Source organism: Spea bombifrons, chromosome 7 (genome assembly GCF_027358695.1).
Source record: "Spea bombifrons isolate aSpeBom1 chromosome 7, aSpeBom1.2.pri, whole genome shotgun sequence".
Taxonomy (NCBI): Eukaryota; Metazoa; Chordata; class Amphibia; order Anura; family Pelobatidae; genus Spea; species Spea bombifrons.
Window position 1 is genome coordinate 736676 of NC_071093.1, and position 23162 is coordinate 759837.

Here is a 23162-nt window from a genome sequence, read left to right on the forward strand (position 1 = left end):
ACCGGGAGCGGCCGCACAGTCAGAGGAAGGCAGAGGGTTTATTTTGGCTCTTTTCCTTATAAGGCCACTGAAGTCATCACTGATGCAATAAAGCAAAGGACTGTGTTCCTTCTAATCAGACTCCCCTCCCCTAGGACATTTCTCGCTAGCACTGAAATCGTTTGATTTTAAAGCCAAGCCTCCCTAAGAGTCTCTTTCTTTTCCTCTCGCTGACACTCAGGCAGAGAGAGCGCCCGGGCTTGGTGGAAAGGGATGGATGGGGACATGACGATGCACTGAGGCACCACCAGGTCACCAAGAGGACTGAAGAAGATCAAGAGATTGTCCGCGGCGTCCTCAAGAGGAGAGTGTCCGTCAAGGAGCACACGGAAGAAGACCTCCGGCAACAAGAAGCCGAGCAGCTCGATTTCCGCAAGGTTTTGGGGAAGAAGGTCCCTGCGAAGAGCCTTCCAGACGAGGATCTTAAGGACGTCCCAGCCGAGCAGATGGACTTCAGGGCCAATTTGCAGAGACAGGTCAAGCCCAAGGCCTTGTCTCCAGAGGAGAGGAAAGCTCAGAGCCCCCAGCAGGTGGACTTCCGCTCCGTGCTGGGCAAAAAGTCAGCCGGTCCCAAGACCCCCGTCCCGGAGAAGACGATAACCAAACCGGCGACTCCCGACTTCAGGTCGGTTTTGGGGGCTAAGAAGAAAGTCCCCACCGAGAATGGAAACGGCATAGAGCCCCACGAGAACTCGAAACCGGCAAACAAGGAGGAGAAAGTGGAGGTCAACTGCTGCACCGTGGTGGATGGAGACGTGGACAACAACAAGGTGCAGAAAACGGGGACGGCGCCGGTCTTTTCAGAGACGTTACAGGACCTGCATTTGGTGGATGGAGAAAAGTTGGTGCTCCAGTGCCGGGTGACGGCCGACCCCCCGCCAACCTTCACCTGGACCCTGGATGGAAAAGTCATCAAATCTTCCAAGTTCATCATACTCTCCCAAGAAGGTAATTATAAAGCAATGCCCCGGGGGGGGGGGGAATTTGGGCAGATGGTACCCGACTAAACTAAAAAAGTGATTCAAAATGTGGTGGGGATCCCAGAAAATCTGTCTGCAGCTGAAAAAGTACAAGCTGCCCCGGCACAGGGCTGGAGTAACTCTGGGGATTCTCGTGTCGGCGGCTCCTGGCTCTGTGAGGCGTTACGGAGATTTGTAACCTCTTCACCACGTGTTTATACAATTCCTCCAGCAGATAACATAAGCCAGGTCGCCCCGCTCTGCCCCACCGCGCTCTGCCCCACCACACCCTGCCCCACCGCGCTCTGCCCTGCCGCGCACTGCCCCACCGCACTCTGCCCCGCCATGCTCTGCCCCACCGCACCCTGCCCCGCCGCGCTCTGTCCCACCACACCCTGCCCCGCCGCGCTCTGCCCTGCCGCGCACTGCCCCACCGCACTCTGCCCCACCGTGCTTTGCTCCGCCGCACTCTGTCCCACCACACCCTGCCCCGCCGCGCTCTGCCCTGCCGCGCACTGCCCCACCGCACTCTGCCCCGCCATGTTCTGCCCCACCGCACTCTGCCCCGCCACACTCTGCCCCGCCACATTCTGCCCCACCGTGCTTTGCCCGACCGCACTCTGCCCCACCATGCTCTGCCCCACCAAACTCTGCCGCCCACTGACCCGCTGCGCTCTGCCCGCCATAGTCTGCCCCGCTGCACTCTGCCCCGCTGCGCCAGTCTGCCCCTGTACCACTGATAGTTTTAACACTTTAAATGCCAGGAGGCTGTGCTGGGTGTTTTGCTTGCGTGTGAAGTAACTCCATCAGACGATCTTTCCTGCCGCAGACTGAGATAAAGCGAATCATTCTCAGGAATAATTAGTGTCGGGTTTATAGAGGAGAAGTAAAGGCAGATGTTATGGGAATGCTGGGGGTGGGGGGCACAGTGTGCCAGTGACTGTCGGGGTGGGGGGCACAGTGTGCCAGTGACTGTCGGGGTGGGGGGGCACAGTGTGCCAGTGACTGTCGGGGTGGGGGGCACAGTGTGCCAGTGACTGTCGGGGTGGGGGGCACAGTGTGCCAGTGACTGTCGGGGTGGGGGGCACGATGTTAGATAGAGGGGGCAGTATGCCTGGGTGGGGGGCAATGTCTCTTCATCCATCTGTTCTCAGAAGGGTTAACCTGTTTATGGGGCCGAGGGGGCCGAACCTCCAGCCTGTAAAATGTTTGTTAATTTCTGTCCAATTGCCCTGGAATATTTTGGGAATATTCCCGATATAAATGAGCCGGATCCTCGGCGAGCGTTTGCTGCCCAATAACCAGGATAATAAATAATCTCCCTGAATACAAAGTATCCTCTCGGCGGGATATCCAGCTCCCTCCGCGCAGGTCCAGGGATGTGATTGGTCCAGCTTCCAGGCAGCCAATCACAAACAGCCTCATCATAATCTCTATATTTAGTCACTTTGTTTGGACAAAACTTTTTTATCCGCTTCTTTCCATATCCACTAAAAATACTTTTCCAGGTCGGTGTAAATGCCGAGGATCCAGCATGTGGGAGACGCGCCTGGGGTGGAAATAATCCCTTCCCCCGTAACCCGTTAACATTTATAAAATATCAAAATTGTACATTTTCAGAAAAGTGCGATTCATGTTTTTAGTGTGTAACACGCGTGATATGCGGGGCCACGTGCACCACGGATACGCTCCCTCTTTTTGTTCACGTCGATGTTTGCACCTTTTCCCAGTTTTCCCAGTCCAGGGTAATAAATTGTTAGCCCAGTGGGCTTACGCCAATAGCCCCCTCCAGCCAGTAGCCCCACCGGGGCAGCAAGCAGTAAATCCTGGGAAACCACAGAAGGTTATTCTCCGGCAGCAAGAGGACAGAAAGAAAAGGTGGATGGGGGGGAGTAGCAGCAGAGGCCTGGGGGGGTGAGTTATGTACAGAGGGTCTGGCAGGAAGGGCAGACTGTCCGTGAAGGGGATATCTCATCTTTTGGGGGGCCGCTGGACCCATATTTTTTAAGTTGGGGGGCCACGTGATCAGGAGCCGGGAATTCCAGACCAGTGGTGCTGATTCAGTAGGGATATAACCATTAACGGCGCGCTGTGATTGGCTGAGCTCATCTTTCTATAAATGGGTAAATAGCCTGAAAATCATCGCTTTCCCCGGTTAGAATCCAGAAACCGGTGATTTCTCCACCTGGTCCGAAAATCAGGGGCAAAAATGTAATTCTGGAACCAAAGAAGTTTAGCTAAAATAATAACGTTAATGAGACAGTCGGCGCGGAATCTGATCCCGGAACGTCTCTCGGATCTGCACCAGATCCATATTAGGAATAAATCCGACCTTTTCCCCAAACGACGAGACCCGACGCGCTTCACCCGTCATGTGTTACAGATTAAAAGTCTCTGCGCTGCAGAGCGTGAGAGTATCGGGGGAGCCGGGGGCAGACGGGGCCGCAGGATGTCGGAATAGTCAGTAAGGGGGGGGGGGGGCAACATTAAAGGGCAAAAGGGCATTGAAATAAAAGACGTTGCCCCAGCTGATTGCGATTAAAGGAAAGGGTTAACCCATCTGGGGGGGGGGGTGCTTTGCTCTGTTCAGCCAGATCTGGAAGAGATCCCCGGGTTGGAGGCATTAGATGGGGGGGGGGATGGGGGAGATGGGGGGGGGGCGCTATCTGGTCCAGTAAATCACTTTGATCGTTTTTTGCAAACACTTTTTCTGTTCAGAGCAGTAACCGGCACTGATCGCCCGCGGGCCGCACGTCTGTCTCTGTCAGGAGCTGACATGTGCTGTAGCGTGGTACAACAGGCAGATACATATAAACGGTCACCTTGCTTGTGGACCACGTGTGGTGGGCTCGCACCGCCGCTCCAGGACCCTCCGGCCGCCAGATCCTGCCACACAGCGGCCAATTAACGTGAACGCCATCCCCGTTACTGTACAGAGGCCCCCTGATCCTATTGGTGGGGACTGTGAGCCTGGTATTAGTGGCCCCTGGGTGCCATATTTCCTCAGCGCCCCCCAGTAACAAAAAGAAGGGCTCTAACGCCATACACTTCCCTCGCGGGGTTACTTCCGTGATTTTCATGAAGTTACGTGAAATTAACGCCGTGGCGAAGGGATGTTCCTCATCGCGCTGTAAAGGCTTAATGATGGTGCGTTGGCCGGTCGTTCGCCTACAGCTTAGTGAGTGATAAGGAGCAGGCCGCTCTTATTGGAGAATACATTGCGCTTCCCAGCTGCCGTGTGCTGAAAGCTGCGCATGGTTGGGTTCCCGTGTCTGCAGATGATGAATATTCCTGTAACGTGTTTTTCGGACATTGCGGGGGGAAATGTTTTCGGGGTTCACCCCGCTGGGATTTGTTGGGGTTCACCCCGCTGGGATTTGTTGGGGTTCTGACTTGTCTCTTTTCTGCTGCTGTAGGACCCCTGTGCTCTCTGAACATTGAGAAGACTTTCCCCGAGGATGAAGGCCGTTACCGGTGCGTAGCCGAGAACTCCGCCGGCCGAGCCGAGTGTGCGTGTAACGTGACTGTGGAAGGTGAGTGACCTGTCGGTGGCCGGCAGCCCGTCTCGTTCACCAGTGCTGTGCTGACCTGGTTATTGCCCCTGCGCTCACCTATTAAACAACCCACCTGCCCCTCTCATACCCCGGGGACACCCCTGCCCCCCTCATACCCCGGGGTCACCCCTGCACCCCTCATACCCCGGGGACACCCCTGCACCCCTCATACCCCGGGGACACCCCTGCACCCCTCATACCCTGAGGACACCCCTGCTCCCCTCATACCCCGGGGTCACCCCTGCACCCCTCATACCCCGGGGTCACCCCTGCCCCCCATACCGCTGTCTTCCTGCAATTGGGATATTTAAAAAGCTTGATGTCATCTTTAGCCCCCGGCGGCTGGGGTTGCTGTGAGTGACATCGTCACCCGGCCGGTAAGAGGCTCCAGCGAGGGATTACACGGGATTTCTTTCGCAGGCACCTCAGCTGTTGTGTCCCCCCGTTCTGCGCCAAGGGGGCTCCCTTAATATTTGAGGGACTCCCGAGCCCCGTGTTTTATGAGACGCTGGGAGCCGTTCACCGACGCGGCGTCACAGCGTATTGGGATGCTGGCTGAGCCTCTGGGAGTTGTAGTTAAACAGAGAGGGCATTAATCGCCGCATCCCTTAACGTTCTGTCATTTTGTTCTCTTTCAGATACTTCAGGAAATAAAGGAATCAAAAAAAGCAAGAAGCCTCGGAGCAGCCTCCCGGCCCCCATCGCCAACGACAGTAAGTGAGCCGCGCTCTAAATGACCCCGCGACAGCCGTCTGTCTCTTAGAGTGCTGACTCCGGGTAGCGGCTCTCGCCCCAGAGGAATGTTAATCGGGAATATTTTCACGGAACGCGGCGGGTAAATAAATCGGTTCCGTGGGTTCCGGGTATTCGTCAAAATAACACCCTGAAAACAGAATGCCCGAAATCCTACAATTTAACCCTTCCCCCTCCAACCCCCCCCAAAACGTCAGACTCTCTCCTTATACCTAAACACGGACGAGGAGGATGAGCGGATTTATCTGTCTGTCTGTCCTCCGTCTGTCCGCAAGTATTAAGGTGCTTGTTTCGTAATTATTAACCCCGCGTGTAATCCGCGTCGGTACCTCTGGTGGTAACTGAAGTACTAAAGAATTCCGGCTGTCAGTCCGGGGGGTGCTCGAGGGGCATTTGCTGCGAGTCGGGAATATCCAGCTGTTCTCAGGACGCCGTCGAACGCGGCAGAAAATGACGTGAATTTAGCCAGGATTTTAATTAAAAACGAATAAACGGTACAAGTGGTGAAATGCCCCGTGTGCACGGCGTGTTACTGCGCATGCGTGGGGTGGAATCTAACCCGAGCTCGCAGGTCATGTGAACATCCTGTCTGGGAGACGCAGCGCCCATTAACCCTTCACCTCCTGGGAAATGCGTCTCGCACTGCTGGGGTGGGTGCAGATGTTCCCTGTTTATAGAGCGGGCCCCGCACAGCGTCCTGGGGAGTCTCCGTACCCCTATGTCGAAGGTTTGCTTTTTCCGCCCCAGCGGTATCTCAGCGATTATGTAGTTTGCGGTGCGGTGGCGACGTCTGGGGGGTGATTAGCAGCAGACAGACCCGGGTGACATTACCCCCCCGCCCCCCCGTGAGCGCATTAACTTCCCTACGTCGGGAACCGGCTGCCGCCGCAGAGCCCTTTCGGGCGTTGGGGTAATTCCTCTCCCTGACGGCTGTATTTTTCATGTCATCGCGGCCCCTTCGCATACTTCGCTCAGCCCCCTTTGCGTTTCGGTGTTTTATTCCGCAGTCCGGGCCCCGAGGAGCCCCTGAACTCGCTGCGGAGATCCCCGGGTGAGAATTACCTCCGGGGGCCACTGATCATCGGGAGCCGGGGCTATTCACACAGCTCTCTCTTTCCGTGGCCTTAAGTGTTTATTTCACCAATTTGGGAAAAAGTTCCCCCCCTTTTCTGACATGAAATTTAACAGTTTTAATAAAATCCCTTTGGGGTAAACGCTCGTCCGGCTCCTCATAGACGATGAGATTTCAGGGAACCGCTTTCACGTTCTGGATACTTCCGTTCATCTAAAGCCCCGCAGCTCGGACCCCCGATATCTGATCAGCCCCCCACGGAGTCAGCGGGAAACCGGAAGAAACCAACTCTTTCTGACACCAAACATTCACCGGAACGCGTTCTGCTGAAACGGGTCAGAACCGCAAAGTATTTCTTCACCAGAATATTCCAGATGGGTTTTCTGCTGCCGAGATAACATCCGGGAATCATTTATTCCTCCCCTTCCCCTAAAAGGACGCGTTCTTTGGGTTATCGGAGGAGCGGTGTCAGGCTTGCCGGCTGGCAGTCGCCGGTTTCTTATTTTTAGTGACTTTCAGTTTCCGCTTCGCTCTTCGCTTTTTTCTTCTCTCCTTTTGCTGAGGTTTCTGGAATGTTTGTTTTTTCCCCGTTCTTGGCTCGTCTTTCGCGTTCTGTCCCCTTTTGTTGAGTTTTGTAAATAACGTTAACCGAATCAGCCAGTTTCTACTCAAAATATTTGTTCTCTCTCGTTTTTTGCCCAGCTCCCCTCCGGATAAATGTTTAGCTGCGAATTAGCTGGAAATCTGTAATATTTACTGGAAAACGTTAAATTCTTTGACCTCTCGCCCGTAAATATCACGCCCCGATGCGGACGTTCCGATTGGTCCTTACAGCCGATTTCCTAGAACTCTTGTGTTTTGCGAGGAAGGATCATTAAACTTTTTTTTTCCTCCCCGGAATAAGTTTTAGGAGGCTGTTCCGATTTATTGCCGGAATCCGATGCTTTCTTCCTCGCTTTGAACGTTTCTCGCCTCTTTTTGCCTCTTTATTGTAATCGTTTTTCCTCCTCTCTGCTTTATTCGGACGTTTTATCGTCTCCCGGCCGCACTAACCTCTCCAGCGCTCACTCAGCTTAACGACCTGGTTTAACGACCTGTCGGCGCTCCGTCATATCGTCACCTCGGCTCCCATCATCCGCTCCCACGCCTCCTGCAGGGGGGGTGAGAGGCTGAAGTACCCCGTCTGCCCTTTAGACAAGGAAGGGTTAAGTGACGGCTTGTGACCTCACACCTTCTCTATAGAGGCTGAGATAACGGCTTGTGATGTCATGCTCTGTCATACGTCAAAAAGTCCAGTGTGATGTCACCAAGTGATGTCATGTTCTATCAGCCGTTTGGCCAGAATATTGTGCTAATCCTGAAACGACGTAACGACCCCCCCAGACTCGTCGATTTCTGGAGAATGGTTAATATTCTGGGTCGGTGAGATTCGTGGCGGGAACTCTGCGCTCTGCGGGGTCTATAAAATGACATTTTCAGCCTTCGCTCCGCTCCTCGTCCTTTCCCGGGATCTCGCTGCTTACCTTCCAGATGAAGCCACGATAAAGAAGAAGCCGGCGCCAAAGACGCCTCCCAAAGCAGGTACTCGGCGCTGGCCGCCCGTCTCCCGCCTGTTAATCCGGTGCCTGCGGACCCCTGCATGGCTGCGGAAACCCAAATCCTAAAAAGACCCCCCGCAAATAACCCTTCAAACCGACACGGTTCTCTAACCGCCGGCTGAGACCCCAGTATCTGTCCTCAAATCTATGACTTAACATGACTAGTGATGTCATCCAGACAGTCAGTACAGATCTGAGCCGGCAACGCGTCTTTAACCCTTTCCTGCTAGCTTTATTTGCCCTGCGGTTTGTCTCTCGGCTGTTGCTGAAGCAGACGGAGGGGATATTCCCAGTGAAACCAGTACATGATGGGAGAACCTGCCTCCGGCTTGTGCCCTTTCCTCGTTAGCTCCACGCCAGCTTTTAGCTTTTCAGCCATGGGTAGTCACCGCAGGGAGGGGGTCCTCGGCAGAGTCCTAACCTCCTGTCCCGCGTTCTCTTGCAGCGTCCCCCCCGCAGATCCTCCAGTTCCCCGACGATCGGAAGGTGCGAGCCGGGGAGTCCGTGGAGCTGCTCTGCAAGGTGTCCGGCACGCAGCCCGTTAAATGCATGTGGATGAAATTTAAGAGAGAGGTAATTCCAGTAAATTTCACATAAAATGGGATTTACTGTTTTTTTGGCCGCGTGAGGGTCTCGGGATCCGACGCCTGGAAAAATAGAAGCAAAAAATGGAGGCTTTCCGTAAAACCGCGAAACCGGTAGGAATGTCTTTTAATGAAACCTTTTGGCTCCCCGGATTCCCCATTAAAATCATAGGATCTCCCAGTTTAAACGGGTTTGGCTCCCAGTTTAGGGTCTGGTTCGGGGTTTTTCGGCCCTTCTTGTTTTAGTCTCACAGAAGCCGTTTTCTTTATTTCAGATCAAAGAAAGCGATTCGATTAAAGTGGAGAACACGGACGAGACGAGCAAGCTGACCATCTCGTCGGCCCGCCAGGAGCACTGCGGCTGTTACACTCTAGTGGTCGAGAACAAGCACGGGAGCAAACAAGCGCAGGTCAACCTCACCGTGTTCGGTAAGTGCCCCCCGCCTGTACGGGCCGGGATACCCCCTGTGTGGTCTGCCACCGACGGGGAAAAACATCAATTAAACAAAATGCTGCCTTTTTACGTGTTGCTTGATGTAGCCTTAAATTTTGGGATAAAAAAGACAATCCCTTCCTTCGTCATTTAACGGTATCCCCGGTTTAATTGAGTCTAGAACTCCGTGCTGTGAGAACCTCTGGCTGCTATCCGCATTTTAGAACTTCTCTGTCCGGCTGGGAGTGATAGGCGTGTGAATAGTGCGTCCCGCTGCTTGGTGTTAGTGGAAGGTTTGGCAGCTCGTTACCCGCGGATAAGCGCTGATCCCCGGCGTGTGATTATATCGGGAGGATTCCTGGACGTCTCGCTATTAATCTCGTATCTCGTGGTTCCCGGAGCGGCTTTCAGTAACTGCCCAGCGACTGTCTCTTTAATCGATGCTGCGCCGGGTGAAGCTCCGACACTGAAATAGTTAATATCGGACATGCGCAGGTTAATGTATCGGCCGATTAAAGTTATTGATTCTTTTCTTGGTTGCCGGTTATGGTTTCTCGCTCCTTAAATACCCCCAGGAGCCCCTGACCCTGCACTGAGCCGCTGCGCCCCCTCTAAATCCCCTTTGCATCTGTGGTATTTTCTGGGTTTAACCCTTGCAGTGGGGGGCGACATACTGGTCGGACCCTCTTTTTTACCCCCAGTCCGACTGTCGGGACCATGACACCCCCAGAAGAGTCATTTACCCCGGAAGCGTCAGTTACCCCTGTAGTCATTTATGTAGAGCTTTGGGGTAATGGGGTCTGTAATGTGATCGTTGACTGACAGGGAATTTCCGGGGGTCTCGGCACTCGGGAACGTGTGGGGTTTCGGTTGGGAATTGTCGGCCGTTGCCGGTTTGTCGGATCGGGACCGGTTACCGGTTTTCCCAGGCGTGTTTTGTAAGAGATCCGTTCCCCGGATGGTTTTGTATCCGGCGGCTTTCTGGCCGATCCGAGAGATTCAGGAATTTTTGGGATGCATCTGCAGCCCTTTAAATAGTAATGGGTTAACCCTTTGTGGTGCCTTTAATCCTCTCGCACCCAAAGGGATTATATTATAAAGAATGCATACAGTGGGGTGCTTTCTGTTGCCCCAGAATAGGGATTTTGCTCTTTCACTGTCCCTGTGGCCCCCGGCATCGGTCAGCGTGGTTTGGAGGGGCCGGTATGTGCTGCGAGAGCCCCGTCTGCGCTGCTCGTCGGAGCGACTCTCGCCTTTTATGGTTTGTTTTTTTCTCCCGCTGATGAATTTTCATTTGACGCGTTGCCAGCGCTGAGTACGTGGCGCATGTCCAAGCCTCGCCTGCCGGGGGTAGTTTGCGGCTCCCTCTGTAAATTGCCGGGTGCAGAAAATGCATCCAAAGGAAGAAAGAGCCCCGTAATTTACCCTTCCTCGGGTCACCGCGGGGTATAAAGGGGCCGGTCGGGGGAGGGAAGGGTTTACTGCGTTACCTCGGACTCTGCGGGCCGGTAATTACCCCCCCCCGGCACACGATCTCTGCCCCCACTGCCTACCCCATGCCCATAGGCATTAAAGCTGCTGTTCCATCTCCTCTGCGGAATTCAGTCCCCCGCAGCAGCGTGTTTATTAGGGGTTAACGTTGTGTTTTTATGTTGTTCTGATCAGAGTCTTTGACCATTTTAATAAGCAAACAGGGTGTAGATTGCCAGCTCTGCTGCACAGCTAATTCTTACCACGTTTATCTGCTTCTGTCTGAGAAACCCCAGGAACGGCTTCTCGAGTCCGAGGATCGGAGGAGGCAGCCGGACTCATCTCCCAAATGGCTGCGCGATCGCGTGTGTCTCTGGCCGCTCGTGTCTCGGGCTGCGCGATTGCGTGTGTATCAGGCCACGCGTGTCTCGGGCCGCTCGTGTGTCGGGCTGCACTATCGCATGTGTATCAGGCCGCGCGTGTCTCGGGCTGCGCATGTCTCGAGCCGCTCGTGTGTTTCGGGCTGCGCGATCGCGTGTGTTTTCGGCGCAGCCTGAGGAGAGCGATAAACTCCCCAAACCCTGAGAGCGTCGCCTAAACCAGGAGCCGTCTCTCAAAAAGTTATTAGAAATCAGGGTTTTAACCCCAAAAAACTACTCAGATGTTGGTTAATATTGTTGGGAGATATTTGAGGGTAATTTTATTTTAACCTGTTTAGTGCCAAAAGTGACCAATGAGCTTCCCAGGAGTCACCGGATCTTCAGCGAGACCACCCAGACATTTCATATCTCTTGATTCTTGCAGATAAACCGGACCCCCCGGCCGGCCAGCCTTGTGCGTCCGACATGAAAGGCAACTCCCTCACGCTGTCGTGGTACGGGCCCACGTATGATGGCGGCAGCGTGGTGGAGTCCTATTCGGTGGAGATCTGGGACTCCGTTGACAAGATGTGGTCAGACTTGACGTCCTGCAGAAGCACCTCGTATAACGTGGAGAACCTTCTGCACGACCGAGAGTACAAATTCCGCGTACGAGCCACGAACGTGTACGGGACCAGCGAGCCGAGCCAAGAGTCGGACCCGGTGACCTACAAAGAGGCCACGGAAGGTAAATAATTCCCTCGGTTTAGTCCTTCGCTGGACGGTCCGAACTTCTCTCTGCGAGCCATAGACTTAAAATACGAAGGGTTAAAACCACAGACTTATTTAAAAGTCTGTTAGCAAATTAAACCATAAAGTGCAGGGTCCACTAAAAACAGTGAAAGACACAAAAATCCCACGTGTTAGAAACACATGGAGGTTACGGGAGTCAGGTGACTGCGAGCCGGCGAGTGCAGCACTAATACTCGGAACATCGCAGAACATCGCAGAACATCGCAGAACACGCGACCCCGGCGCAACCAGAAATCCGGCGGTGAAATGATGGAGAATTCTGGCTGCGGGGATGTTTTTGGGGTGACGCAGAATATGATGTAACGTGGAGATCAGGTTATCGGGGGCACTTGGTGGATCGGGGGCATTTGGTGGATCGGGGTGTCGGGGGCACTTGGTGGATCGGGGGCACTTGGTGGATCGGGATTGGCTCCCAGCAGCCGGTTCGGAAGGTCGGTAATAATAACGTCTCTTCCTTTCCGCAGAACCTAAAGATGAAGTTGAAGTGTCCGATGATGGTGAGTCCCGAACACGTCGCCGTCAACGCGTCACCGGAAGGGAGATAAAGCAGACGGCTAGTAGTGATGGGAGTGAAGACCCTGATATGTCCTTAGTGCAAAATCATGTTCTGTTTTGGTTATTTAGTTTCTGGCACCGGGGGGAAATCTTCCTCCGTGCACGCACATCACTCACAGCCAGTGACATTCTGACGTATGTTATTGCGTAATTATTCCCCGTCCGTAATGCTCCAGATCATAAATAGCTTAGAATGCAGGTCACATAAGTCCCCGTTTCATAAAGCCGGCAGCTGCTTACATTTCATTGGTCACCATGGTTACTTGTGACGAGGATGTGAGAAGTTTCGATCTCTTTAGTTGATATTTCATTAAAGTGCCCCGTAAGAGGGTTTGGGGGTATAATATGGGGTGGCGGGACCACCTCGGCTGTAACACCAAACCCCGCTTTGTGATTTACAGAGGAGAAGGAATCTGTGAAGGAATATAAAGACGTCGTCCTCAACACCACCCAGAAGGTGTCCGAATTTTATGATGTGGAGGAACGCCTGGGAACGTAAGTGAAAAACCCGTCCCCATCACTCTCAGCCGGACTGCGGGGGCAACGCGGGTTCCTCCAAATAAACATCGCGTTCTCGCGGGGAGTTTCCGTTCCCAGGGATAAATTTATCTCCAGAAATAGATTCTGTCCCTGGAAATCCGCCCCGGGCTGGAGTTCGCGAGTCGGTTTAGTCGTATTTATTACATGTTTCTGGGAATCGGGGCAAAAACACAGACTTTTCCTAAAAGTTTCTGCGGCAGAAAACGCCATTTTCTTGTTATTTACTAATTTTTGCCACGTTTTACGGAGACTGATTAAGGTTTGAGTCTTTACAGCAGGAGAAACGGCGACTAGAAGGGGGCCGCCGGGGGCCGATCTGCCGGCGGGGTCCGGGTTTCAGCGCTGCCCCTCATATTTACTTAATAATTTTGGATCTTGGCGTCCGTTTATCTCGTTTTATTTGACTTTCTCTGCGGTTTTGTATCTGAGAAGCCAAACGTCCCGAAACACGAAGACAGCTTCTATCCGTCCGCTGCGCAGGGGGCGAGAGACCTTCGTCCTCATATGGAAATAATCGCGGGGGCTGTCGGTCCGTCCGCTGGGGGCTGCGGCTGCCGGTCCGTCCGCTGGGGGGTGCGGCTGCCGGTCCGTCCGCTGGGGGCTGCTGTCTTTCCGTGGCCTTGGGTCTTATTGCTCTAAAACTCTCCATGGGACATTTCTCCACCACAGCGAGGGTCTTAAGCAAATCCGAGACCCACCATCCGGGAGACAGGCTTCCCACAGACGGCTAACACAGGAACCCAGAACCCGCCCGAAGATCGGCCCCTAGCGGCCCCCGTCTAGTCGCCCATTTCTCCCGCTGTAAAGACTCGAACCTTAATCAGTCGCTGGTCTCGTCTTAGATTCAGGGGCCGTATGTCTATCCCTTGCATGTTTAAGACCCTCACTGTATTACCCTCTACCACCTCCACTGAGAGGCTGCTCCACTTATCTTCAGTAAAGTAAATCTTCCTTCCATCACATTGAAAGCTCTAAGGAAAGAGTACAAACCATTGATTACCATTCGGTTAAGTTTTAAGAAGTTCCAGAAATTCCCCGCGATATAATTCCGTTATTAAACGTACAGAAACCTCAGCCCAGCGACGGATCGAACGCAGACGCGCTAATACTGCGAGAGAATGCGCCGTACTGGAGCGCTTCTCTTTAAACCTCCCTCTGAGACCACGGCCTTCCGGATCATACCGCTGTGGCTGTAATTGGTTAATTCCTCCATCGCTGACCTCGTCTTTTGCATTTCCTGTGATAAAGTTTTTTTTAATTCCGCTAATAATTGGTCGCCGAGCTGAAAGCTCAAAGCGTAGAATTTTTGGGCAAAAGCCAACCTTTTGGTCGATCTCAGACCTCATCGGATTTCAGTCTCGTATCCACTTCAAAGATAAATATTTCTTTAATAATCTGGATTTGTCTTCATTTTGATGTTTTTTTCCCTTTTTTTTTTGCTCGCAGCGGGAAGTTCGGCCAAGTTTTTCGACTCGTTGATAAGAAAACTAAAAAAGTTTGGGCCGGCAAATTCTTCAAGGCCTATTCGGCCAAAGACAAGGAGAGCATCCGGCAGGAGATCGGCATCATGAACCGCCTGCATCACCCCAAGCTGGTCCAGTGCGTGGACGCCTTCGAGTCCAAGAGCGACATGGTCATGGTGCTGGAACTGTGAGTACGGAGCGGGGCCCCTGGGGCTCCTCCTCACCAAAGGGGTCTAAAGGAGGCAGAAAATCCCGATTCGCACCCTGAAAAAAAGAGCATTTTCCTGACGTGTTATTAGTTTTATCAGTTTATTTATTTATTGTGGACCCCCTGTTTTTAGGGTTAATAGGTCGGGGGGTCTCAATAAAAATGATTATTTTTTATATATAAATACTGATATAATCCCCGCTGTTTAGGGCTGGATCAATATGCAAATGCTAGTAAATTACCCGCTAATATTTTGGGCAGGAATTTTAGCTTTTGCATAATTTTGAAACAAGCAGAATTACAAAGAGCGTTGATCGATGGAGTGGGAGTTAAGGACACGGCAGCCGCTGGTACCCCCAGGACTGTACACAAACCACGATCCTGCGCAACCACTGTGAATGTATGCAAATGTGCGTGAATGTTTGTGAATGTGTGTCAATGTGTATAAATGTGCGTGAATGCGCGTGAATGTGTGTAAATGTGCGTAAATGTTTGCCAATGTGTGTGAATGTTTGTGAATGTGTGTAAATGTGCGTGAATGTGCATCACAGTAGGAAGATCTGGAATATTTGCACCATATATGTGTCTGTGGGTTACGCTGCAGGGGGGTCGGGATACCCTGCGGGTACATCGGCGTAATAACTGTGGAATTTAAATACCTCACAGCTGAGATCTTTCTAACTGCCCCTGAGTTAGGGTTACCCCATGAGATTAACCTTTTAATTGCCAGTGGGGTGAGTGTAGCCTTGCGCAGCGGAAGGGTTAAAGGTTTGGCGAATCTCCGCACGCATTTCTGCCGGATCCAGATGTTTAAATAAAACCACAACACAGATTCGATAAAAAGCAACAAATAAGGAATTTCCTTAATTAACCACATCTGCTGGTTTCCTAAAAAAATATTTTGGATGTTGCTAAAAATAGAAAAACCGGCCTCAGAATTCTCCAGCCGGACCCCAGAAAATCAGAATAAAGGAGACATTTGGGGCGTCTGCGGCTGGAAGGGGGGGGCTTATCTTTTTGGGGGTTCCGGAGAAATTCCCTGCCAGTTATCAGTGAAGAATAATTGTTATTTCAAGGCAGCGTTTGGAAGACGTACAAAAACGCTGCTTTACGGGACAGGTGGTTGATACCTGGAGCAGCCTTCCAACAGATGTTTTCGAAGCTCACGCAGTTAAGGAATTTTAAGATATTGGGTGCCAAGAAATGTCAGAGGGTCCGCTGGTTCGTGCGTAACATTAGAGTTTGTGTCAATAAATCGTTGTACAGCGCTACGGAATATGATGGTGCTATATTAAACAATAAATGATAACTAATGCCAGCTGATTGGGTCAGGTCCTCAAACCACGCCCCCTGGCATGGGAAAAAAGGTATTAGCAGCAGGTTTGGGGTAAGTTTCATTGTTGACCCGTGATTGGCTGTTTCCCGTCAGGGTCTCCGGAGGGGAGCTGTTCGAGCGAATCATCGATGAGGATTTCGAGCTGACGGAGCGCGAGGTGATAAAGTACATGAAGCAGATCGCCGAAGGAGTGGAGTTCATCCACAAGCAGGGCATCGTCCACCTGGACCTGAAGCCGGAGAACATCATGTGCGTCAACAAGACCGGCACCAAGATCAAGCTCATCGACTTCGGACTGGCGCGGAGATTAGGTAACCGCAGCCGTTTATCACCCCCGAGCGCGAAATAGATTGTAAGCTCACGAGATCGAGGCCCTGTACCGATCATTATGTGTATCAATCGTTTGGCGATGTGCTGCAGGACGGACGCCAAGCCGGTTCTATGATGCTCTCTGCTGCTGCGTTTTGTGTCCATCTGTTACGGGCTTCACACCGCTGACATGTGTCTCATTTCCGGCAGTGCTCTATGTACCCTTTCCCTAATCTCTGCAGAGCGTCCCAGACCCGGCAGAGCTCTATGTACCCTTTCCCTAATCTCTGCAGAGCGTCTCATTTCCGGCAGAGCTCTATGTACCCTTTCCCTAATCTCTGCAGAGCGTCCCAGACCCGGCAGAGCTCTATGTACCCTTTCCCTAATCTCTGCAGAGCGTCCCAGACCCGGCAGAGCTCTATGTACCCTTTCCCTAATCTCTGCAGAGCGTCTCAGCCCCGGCAGAGCTCTATGTACCCTTTCCCTAATCTCTGCAGAGCGTCTCAGCCCCGGCAGAGCTCTATGTACCCTTTCCCTAATCTCTGCAGAGCGTCCCAGACCCGGCAGAGCTCTATGTACCCTTTCCCTAATCTCTGCAGAGCGTCTCATTTCCGGCAGAGCTCTATGCATCCTTTCCCCAGTCTCTGCAGAGCGTCTCAGCCCCCGCAGAGCTCTATGTACCCTTTCCCTAATCTCTGCAGAGCATCCCAGACCCGGCAGAGCTCTATGTACCCTTTCCCTAATCTCTGCAGAGCGTCTCATTTCCGGCAGAGCTCTATGTACCCTTTCCCTAATCTCTGCAGAGCGTCCCAGACCCGGCAGAGCTCTATGTATCCTTTCCCTAATCTCTGCAGAGCGTCCCAGACCCGGCAGAGCTCTATGTACCCTTTCCCTAATCTCTGCAGAGCGTCTCAGACCTGGCAGAGCTCTATGTATCCTTTCCCTAATCTCTGCAGAGCGTCTCATTTCCGGCAGAGCTCTATGTACCCTTTCCCTAATCTCTGCAGAGCGTCTCAGACCTGGCAGAGCTCTATGTACCCTTTCCCTAATCTCTGCAGAGCGTCTCAGCCCCGGCAGAGCTCTATGTACCTTTTCCCTAATCTCTGCAGAGCGTCTCAGACCTGGCAGAGCTCTATGTACCCTTTCCCTAATCTCTGCAGAGCATCCCAGCCCCGGCAGAGCTCTATGTATCCTTTCCCTAATCTCTGCAGAGCGTCTCAGCCCCGGCAGAGCTCTATGTACCCTTTCCCTAATCTCTGCAGAGCGTCTCAGCCCCGGCAGAGATCTAAGTATCTTTTCTCAAAGGCTCTGCAGATCGTTCCCCTGCCTCTGCTTTTATACATTATAATAATAATTCTAAGCCTCGGCATAAATCCATTTATTGCCCATAAACGCTTCAAATTAACCCAGATTTAAATCTTATCAGAGGTTCCATCTTCTCGCAGATCACTGACCCCGTCCGGGCGCTCGCTCAGCTCATTAAGGCCGTTATTATGGTTGGAAATTCCTCTCCGAGTAACTGGATCCGATTTCTGTCCTTTTTTGGTCTGTTTTATAACTCGTGTAAACTTCACTTCGATAAACTGGCTGCGAGCAGATTAACCCCCGACGCGCTTCTTTCCAAACCGTAACATGTTTCACATTCCTGCCCCACGGAGCAAATCGGCACGGCGGCCGAATGGATCCCGGCTAAAAATACTAAAGAATAGATCCCCCGCTAAAAATACTAAAGAATAGATCCCGGCTAAAAATACTAAAGAATAGATCCCCCGCTAAAAATACTAAAGAATAGATCCCCCGCTAAAAATACTAAAGAATAGATCCCGGCTAAAAATACTAAAGAATAGATCCCGGCTAAAAATAATAAAGAATAGATCCCGGCTAAAAATACCGTATTTGCTCGATTATAAGACGAGGTTTTTTTCAGAGCAAATGCTCTGAAAAATAACCCTCGTCTTGTAATCGGGGTCGTCTTCTAATCAGACCTCAAATAGAGGTCTGATTAGGAGACTAAGATCCAGATCCCCCGCACCGCTGCAGGGGACCTGGATCCTCCTGTATGGTAACCTCAGCTGCTGCCGGCGTCTATCACCGAGCGCCGGCGACTATCACCGAGCGCCGGCGAAAGTGCCGGCAGCAGCCGAGGTTGCATAAGCGCATACCTTCCCCGGATAGCCCGCCCACTGCGGGGAAGCAGAGCCGGTTGGGGAGATTCCTCCAGAAGACCGGAACCCGGCGGTACTGCGCTGTCCCTGCACAGACCTCTTCAATTTTCTGGAGGAGGCGGGGCCTAGCGGGGTCACACAGCGTCATGCTGTAATCCCACGGGAGCTGCAGCAAGCGCCTGCTGAGGCATCACGGTGAGTGAAGTACCTGAGTGGGTAGGTAAGTGTCTGGGTGGGTAGGTAAGTGTAAGTGTAAGTGTCTGGGTGGGTGTGTAAGTGTCTCAGTTGGTAGGTAAGTGTCTGGGTGGGTAGGGAAGTGTCTGGGTGGGTAGTGTCTGAGTATGTAAGTGTCCCCCTATATGCCACTCTGTCCCATGATATGCCTTTTAACCCCCTATATGCCAGAGTGGCATATAGGGGGTTAAAAGGCATATCATGGGACAGAGTGGCATATAGGAGGGTATAAGGCATGCCTGGGGGCAGATGTGCATAACTGGAGGGCAGGTTGGTAAATAAAAGGAAAACAAACAAATAGTTTACATGAATTATTATTTATTTACTAGTAAAACTTTTTTTCTATGGGGTCGTCTTATAATCAGGCTTTTTCTTTTTTTCCTAAATTAATATTCAGATTTTGGGGGGTCGTCTTATAATCGGGGTCGTCTTATAATCGAGCAAATACGGTACTAAAGAATAGATCCCGGCTAAAAATAATAAAGAATAGATCCCGGCTAAAAATAATAAAGAATAGATCCCAGCTAAAAATACTAAAGAATAGATCCCGGCTAAAAATACTAAAGAATAGATCCCGGCTAAAAATAATAAAGAATAGATCCCGGCTAAAAATACTAAAGAATAGATCCCGGCTAAAAATAATAAAGAATAGATCCCGGCTAAAAATACTAAAGAATAGATCCCGGCTAAAAATAATAAAGAATAGATCCCGGCTAAAAATAATAAAGAATAGATCCCGGCTAAAAATACTAAAGAATAGATCCCGGCTAAAAATAATAAAGAATAGATCCCAGCGAGAAGACGTATAACTAACGCCGTGACGTAAAGGATCTCTGTTTTATGTCGTTCCGGAGAGATCTCTAAACCCGATCCCTTTCTGCAGCGACGGATTCTGAAGAGACCCGGAAATTCTCTCATTTAAATCCCTTTACGGAGTTAATTACTGGAGATCCTCAAACCGACACATTTTGGGCATTGTTTTTTTTCTTAATTTTTGCTATTAAATTGCTCAATATCCCTTTGATTTTGTCTCTTTTTACCGTTAACCCCTCGTAGTACGAATGACCGCGCTCTCGGACCGTGCATTTAATAAGCAGAAGGTCGTTAGTCATTGTCCGTGTTGCTGGCGAGGGTCTCTGGCTCTCAGGGGTTAATCAGTGCGCGTTCGGCGCGGTCTCGCTGTTGAGCGGTGTCGGCGGGGAGTCCGTTGCCGGTCCTGACCTCTCCTCCTGTTGTCTCTTGCAGAGAATACCCCAAACCTGAAGGTTCTGTTCGGGACCCCGGAGTTTGTGGCCCCTGAAGTTATTAACTACGAGCCCATCGGATACGCTACGGACATGTGGAGCATCGGTGTTATCTGCTACATCCTGTAAGTTGCTGCTCTCCAGGCAATAAAGGGTTAATGTGCTCCACGCGGCCCTGTTACCCCTGTTAACCCTTTTATTGTAAGTTGCCCTGCGGGGAGGGGGGGTCTGGCAGACAATGGGTGACAGCGCGGGGGTCTCGGGCCCCCATCACCGGGCTATTTAAACAACAAGGAACCTCTACAGGCAGGGGGAACCTTCCATACCTCCCGGCCCCCCAGTGCCATCAGAGGGGCCCGAATATCGCCCATACGTATTTAACGTATTTATGGAGGCTCTGCCGCAGCCTGGCTGAGCATAGTGGGAGTTTACAGCAGCTGCAGGTGTGGCCAGAACTCTCGGCGGCAGGCTGATGATGCTGGGAGTTGTGCTGCTACACCAGACCATAAAGCCAATGGAGCGGATCTGCAGATCATCTCACACAGAAACGCTCTGCGGGACAGAGACGGAGCGCGGACTGCGAAAGGAAATAAATAATAATAATAAGAGGCCGTTCCGTTATGTGAACAACGGCCCCGGGGGCAGCCAGTCCAAACAGGGCCTCCAGGGGCCACACATGAGTAACACAGGAAACCGGTTCGTGGACCTGAAACCAAATTGTCTCCCTGATGACTGCTGCCCAGCGATAAACGTCCGTCCCGGGGGCTCCGTCCGTGGCCGTCGCCCCTCGTGGTTCATTCTGTGTGTTTCCTTTCAGTGCCAGATTGGTGCCCGGCGGGGGCTACGTGTGGCCTGTGGGCCTCTCCGCTGTCACTCGGCGTTTTCCGTCTGTAGCCCTCACTGCATGCGCGTCTTCGTTACAGGGTCAGCGGTCTTTCTCCTTTCATGGGGGACAACGACAACGAAACTCTGGCCAACGTGACGTCCGCCACCTGGGACTTCGACGACGAAGCGTTTGATGAAATCTCCGAGGAGGCGAAGACTTTTATCAGCAGCCTGTTAAAGAAAGACATGAAGTGAGTACCACGCCGCGTGGCTTTGTGGATTCCGGTGGGTTATTGCCCCCCGCTGGGGCTCGGCATCGCGTCGCCCCCACGTCTCATAGAACGCGCAGAGAGCGGCTTCTATCGGGGAAGCTCCGGTTGGTAAGACACGGATTCCCGGCCCCCCACTAACCACGTTTCTGTCCGTTTGTGGCCAGGGCTCGGTTGAACTGCACTCAGTGCCTCCAGCACCCATGGCTGCAGCAGGACACGAACACGATGGAGGCCAAGAAACTGTCCAAGGACCGCATGAAGAAGTACATGGCCCGGCGGAAGTGGCAGGTAACCGCGTGGCCGCCGTCTGGGTCCGTTAGATCCGGTGAAGGAGCCGCGACTAATAATTGTGTTTAAGACCCACGGGGGAAGCTCTTGTCGCGCAATCCACTCTTCGTGGCGCGGTGCGCGTTATAACCCCGATCACGTTTATGTTTCAGAAAACGGGCCACGCCGTCCGCGCCATCGGCCGCCTCTCCTCCATGGCCATGATGTCTGGTTTAAGCGCCAGGAAGTCTTCCGGAAGCTCCCCGACCAGCCCGCTGTCCACCGAGCCCGAAGCCAATGAGGGTGAGGAGCGGCCACGGCGTAAAATAAAATGAAATGAAGCGGTCGAGCGCCTCCCGTGTCCGTGGATTAATGCCGGCTTTGTTTTTCCAGACGATAACCAAGCCTTCCTGGAGCCGGTGAACGAAGAGAAGCCGCCGACCAAGCCGATTTTCACCAAAACCATCCTGGATATCGAGGTGGTGGAAGGCAGCGCCGCCAGATTCGACTGCAGGATCGAAGGTACCAGAGCGCTCTCTGCCCGTCGGGATTCCGATACGTCTCTTCTGGCGCTAATGAGCGCAGAGTCGCAGGTTGTTAAGCGCTTGGTCTCGATGAACCCGCTGGAGACGCGTCCTCGGCTCTGTACGTCCCCCCCCCCGTTAGGCTCTGTATGTCTGCCCCCCCCCCCGGTTAGGGGGATTTACCAGGAGACGCCGCAGAACGAGACCCTTTATCTGCGGTGTACGGGGCGTTCTCCCGTCGCTCTCCATCCAGCAGGTTCCCCCCGGAGCGCGATCGGATTATACGAGGCTCGCCCCCCCGCCACAGACAGAACACGGACGTTACCAGCGTTACCGCCGGCGCGTTTCATGAAATCCTGGAATTCCATGTCTTTTTATTTCTTTATTTGTAGGTCACCCCGATCCGGAGGTGATTTGGTACAAAGACGATCAGCCCATCAAGGAGTCTCGTCACTTCCAGATCGAGTACGACGAGGACGGCAACTGCTCTCTGACCATTTCGGAGGTCTGCGGGGACGACGACGCCAAATACACCTGCAAAGCGATCAACAGCCAGGGGGAGGACACCTGCACCGCCGAGCTGCTCGTCGAGGTGATGGCCGCCGAGGAGGAAGAGGAAGAGGAGGAGGAAGAAGAAGAGGAGGAGGAAGAAGAAGAGGAGGAGGAAGAAGAGGAGTGAACGGGGGCTCCGTACCGGACACATTTCCAGCCGTACACCATAAGGGACGTTTCCCGGTGGGACTCCGGAGAGACGCTTATTCGGAGGATTTGGGCCGATAACTTAGTGTTTTTGTCACCATTTGGAGATTATATTTTCAGCCCGATTTTAATGAGACTTTTTCTCACAACCGGTTTGCAATTCACCAAATTACCAGCCGCGGCCCCCCGGGACCCCACTCTGGTCTGCCTGCGATCCTGGACCGGAACAGGATCCTCCCGACCCGGGGGACACGGAAGGGGGGGGGGGTGAAGTATTTCCGAATCATTTCACATAGGGGTTACCCTGAATAAGTATAAAGTATAAAGCACAACTGAGTATGACCCAGCACACGCGTGTATGTGGGTGTCCATACATGTCTTTTCAGTGTCCAGGATGGGGGGGTTATTCCTAATCTGAATGGGGGGTGAGAATATCTGAGTTTAAATTGCAGTCGGATTGACGGACGGAGCGTTTATTACCGATGGGATCCGCAGATAAATGGGGGCTCGTAGCAAATTACCCCCAAGGCACAAGGCTGCAGGGCATTAACCAATTCACCGCTGGCGGTCTTCTTGGGATCCAGTCCGGGGACGGCGCGGTTCAGAGGTCAGCGGGTTCTACTATTCTGCTGCTGCAAACTACAACACCCATCATGCTCAAGCAACCCGGATGCACAGCAGCCAGTCCTCCCCATGCTGCGCCCTCTGAATGAGTAGTAATAACCCCAGAGCGCTACATATACCAAGTAAATGCGTGCCCCCCCCAAGGACTGGAGTTTAACTCCCATCAGGCAGGTCGGTGTGAAGTCTGTAAATCAGAGACGTTTAAACCTCCTCTCCTTGATGCTGAACCTTGTTTGGTTTCGTTGGCCTTCCCAGGGCTCTTC

At 52.5% G+C, this 23162-nt stretch overlaps 1 protein-coding gene across 1 annotated transcript in view; it reads left to right on the forward strand.

The window, feature by feature from the left end:
* Positions 1 to 22617, forward strand: part of MYLK (myosin light chain kinase) — a 44351-nt gene extending 21734 nt beyond the window's left edge. The window contains exons 15-30 of the mRNA XM_053471165.1: positions 221 to 987; positions 4415 to 4531; positions 5191 to 5265; positions 8421 to 8548; positions 8835 to 8988; positions 11267 to 11569; positions 12099 to 12131; positions 12591 to 12684; positions 14176 to 14379; positions 15830 to 16047; positions 19690 to 19813; positions 20612 to 20764; positions 20950 to 21073; positions 21226 to 21355; positions 21446 to 21574; positions 21969 to 22617. Coding sequence (XP_053327140.1) covers positions 221 to 987; positions 4415 to 4531; positions 5191 to 5265; positions 8421 to 8548; positions 8835 to 8988; positions 11267 to 11569; positions 12099 to 12131; positions 12591 to 12684; positions 14176 to 14379; positions 15830 to 16047; positions 19690 to 19813; positions 20612 to 20764; positions 20950 to 21073; positions 21226 to 21355; positions 21446 to 21574; positions 21969 to 22255 — 3040 coding nt within the window. The 3' untranslated portion in view covers positions 22256 to 22617. The remainder of the gene's footprint in view (positions 1 to 220; positions 988 to 4414; positions 4532 to 5190; positions 5266 to 8420; positions 8549 to 8834; positions 8989 to 11266; positions 11570 to 12098; positions 12132 to 12590; positions 12685 to 14175; positions 14380 to 15829; positions 16048 to 19689; positions 19814 to 20611; positions 20765 to 20949; positions 21074 to 21225; positions 21356 to 21445; positions 21575 to 21968) is intronic.
* The last annotated feature ends 545 nt before the right edge of the window (positions 22618 to 23162 follow it).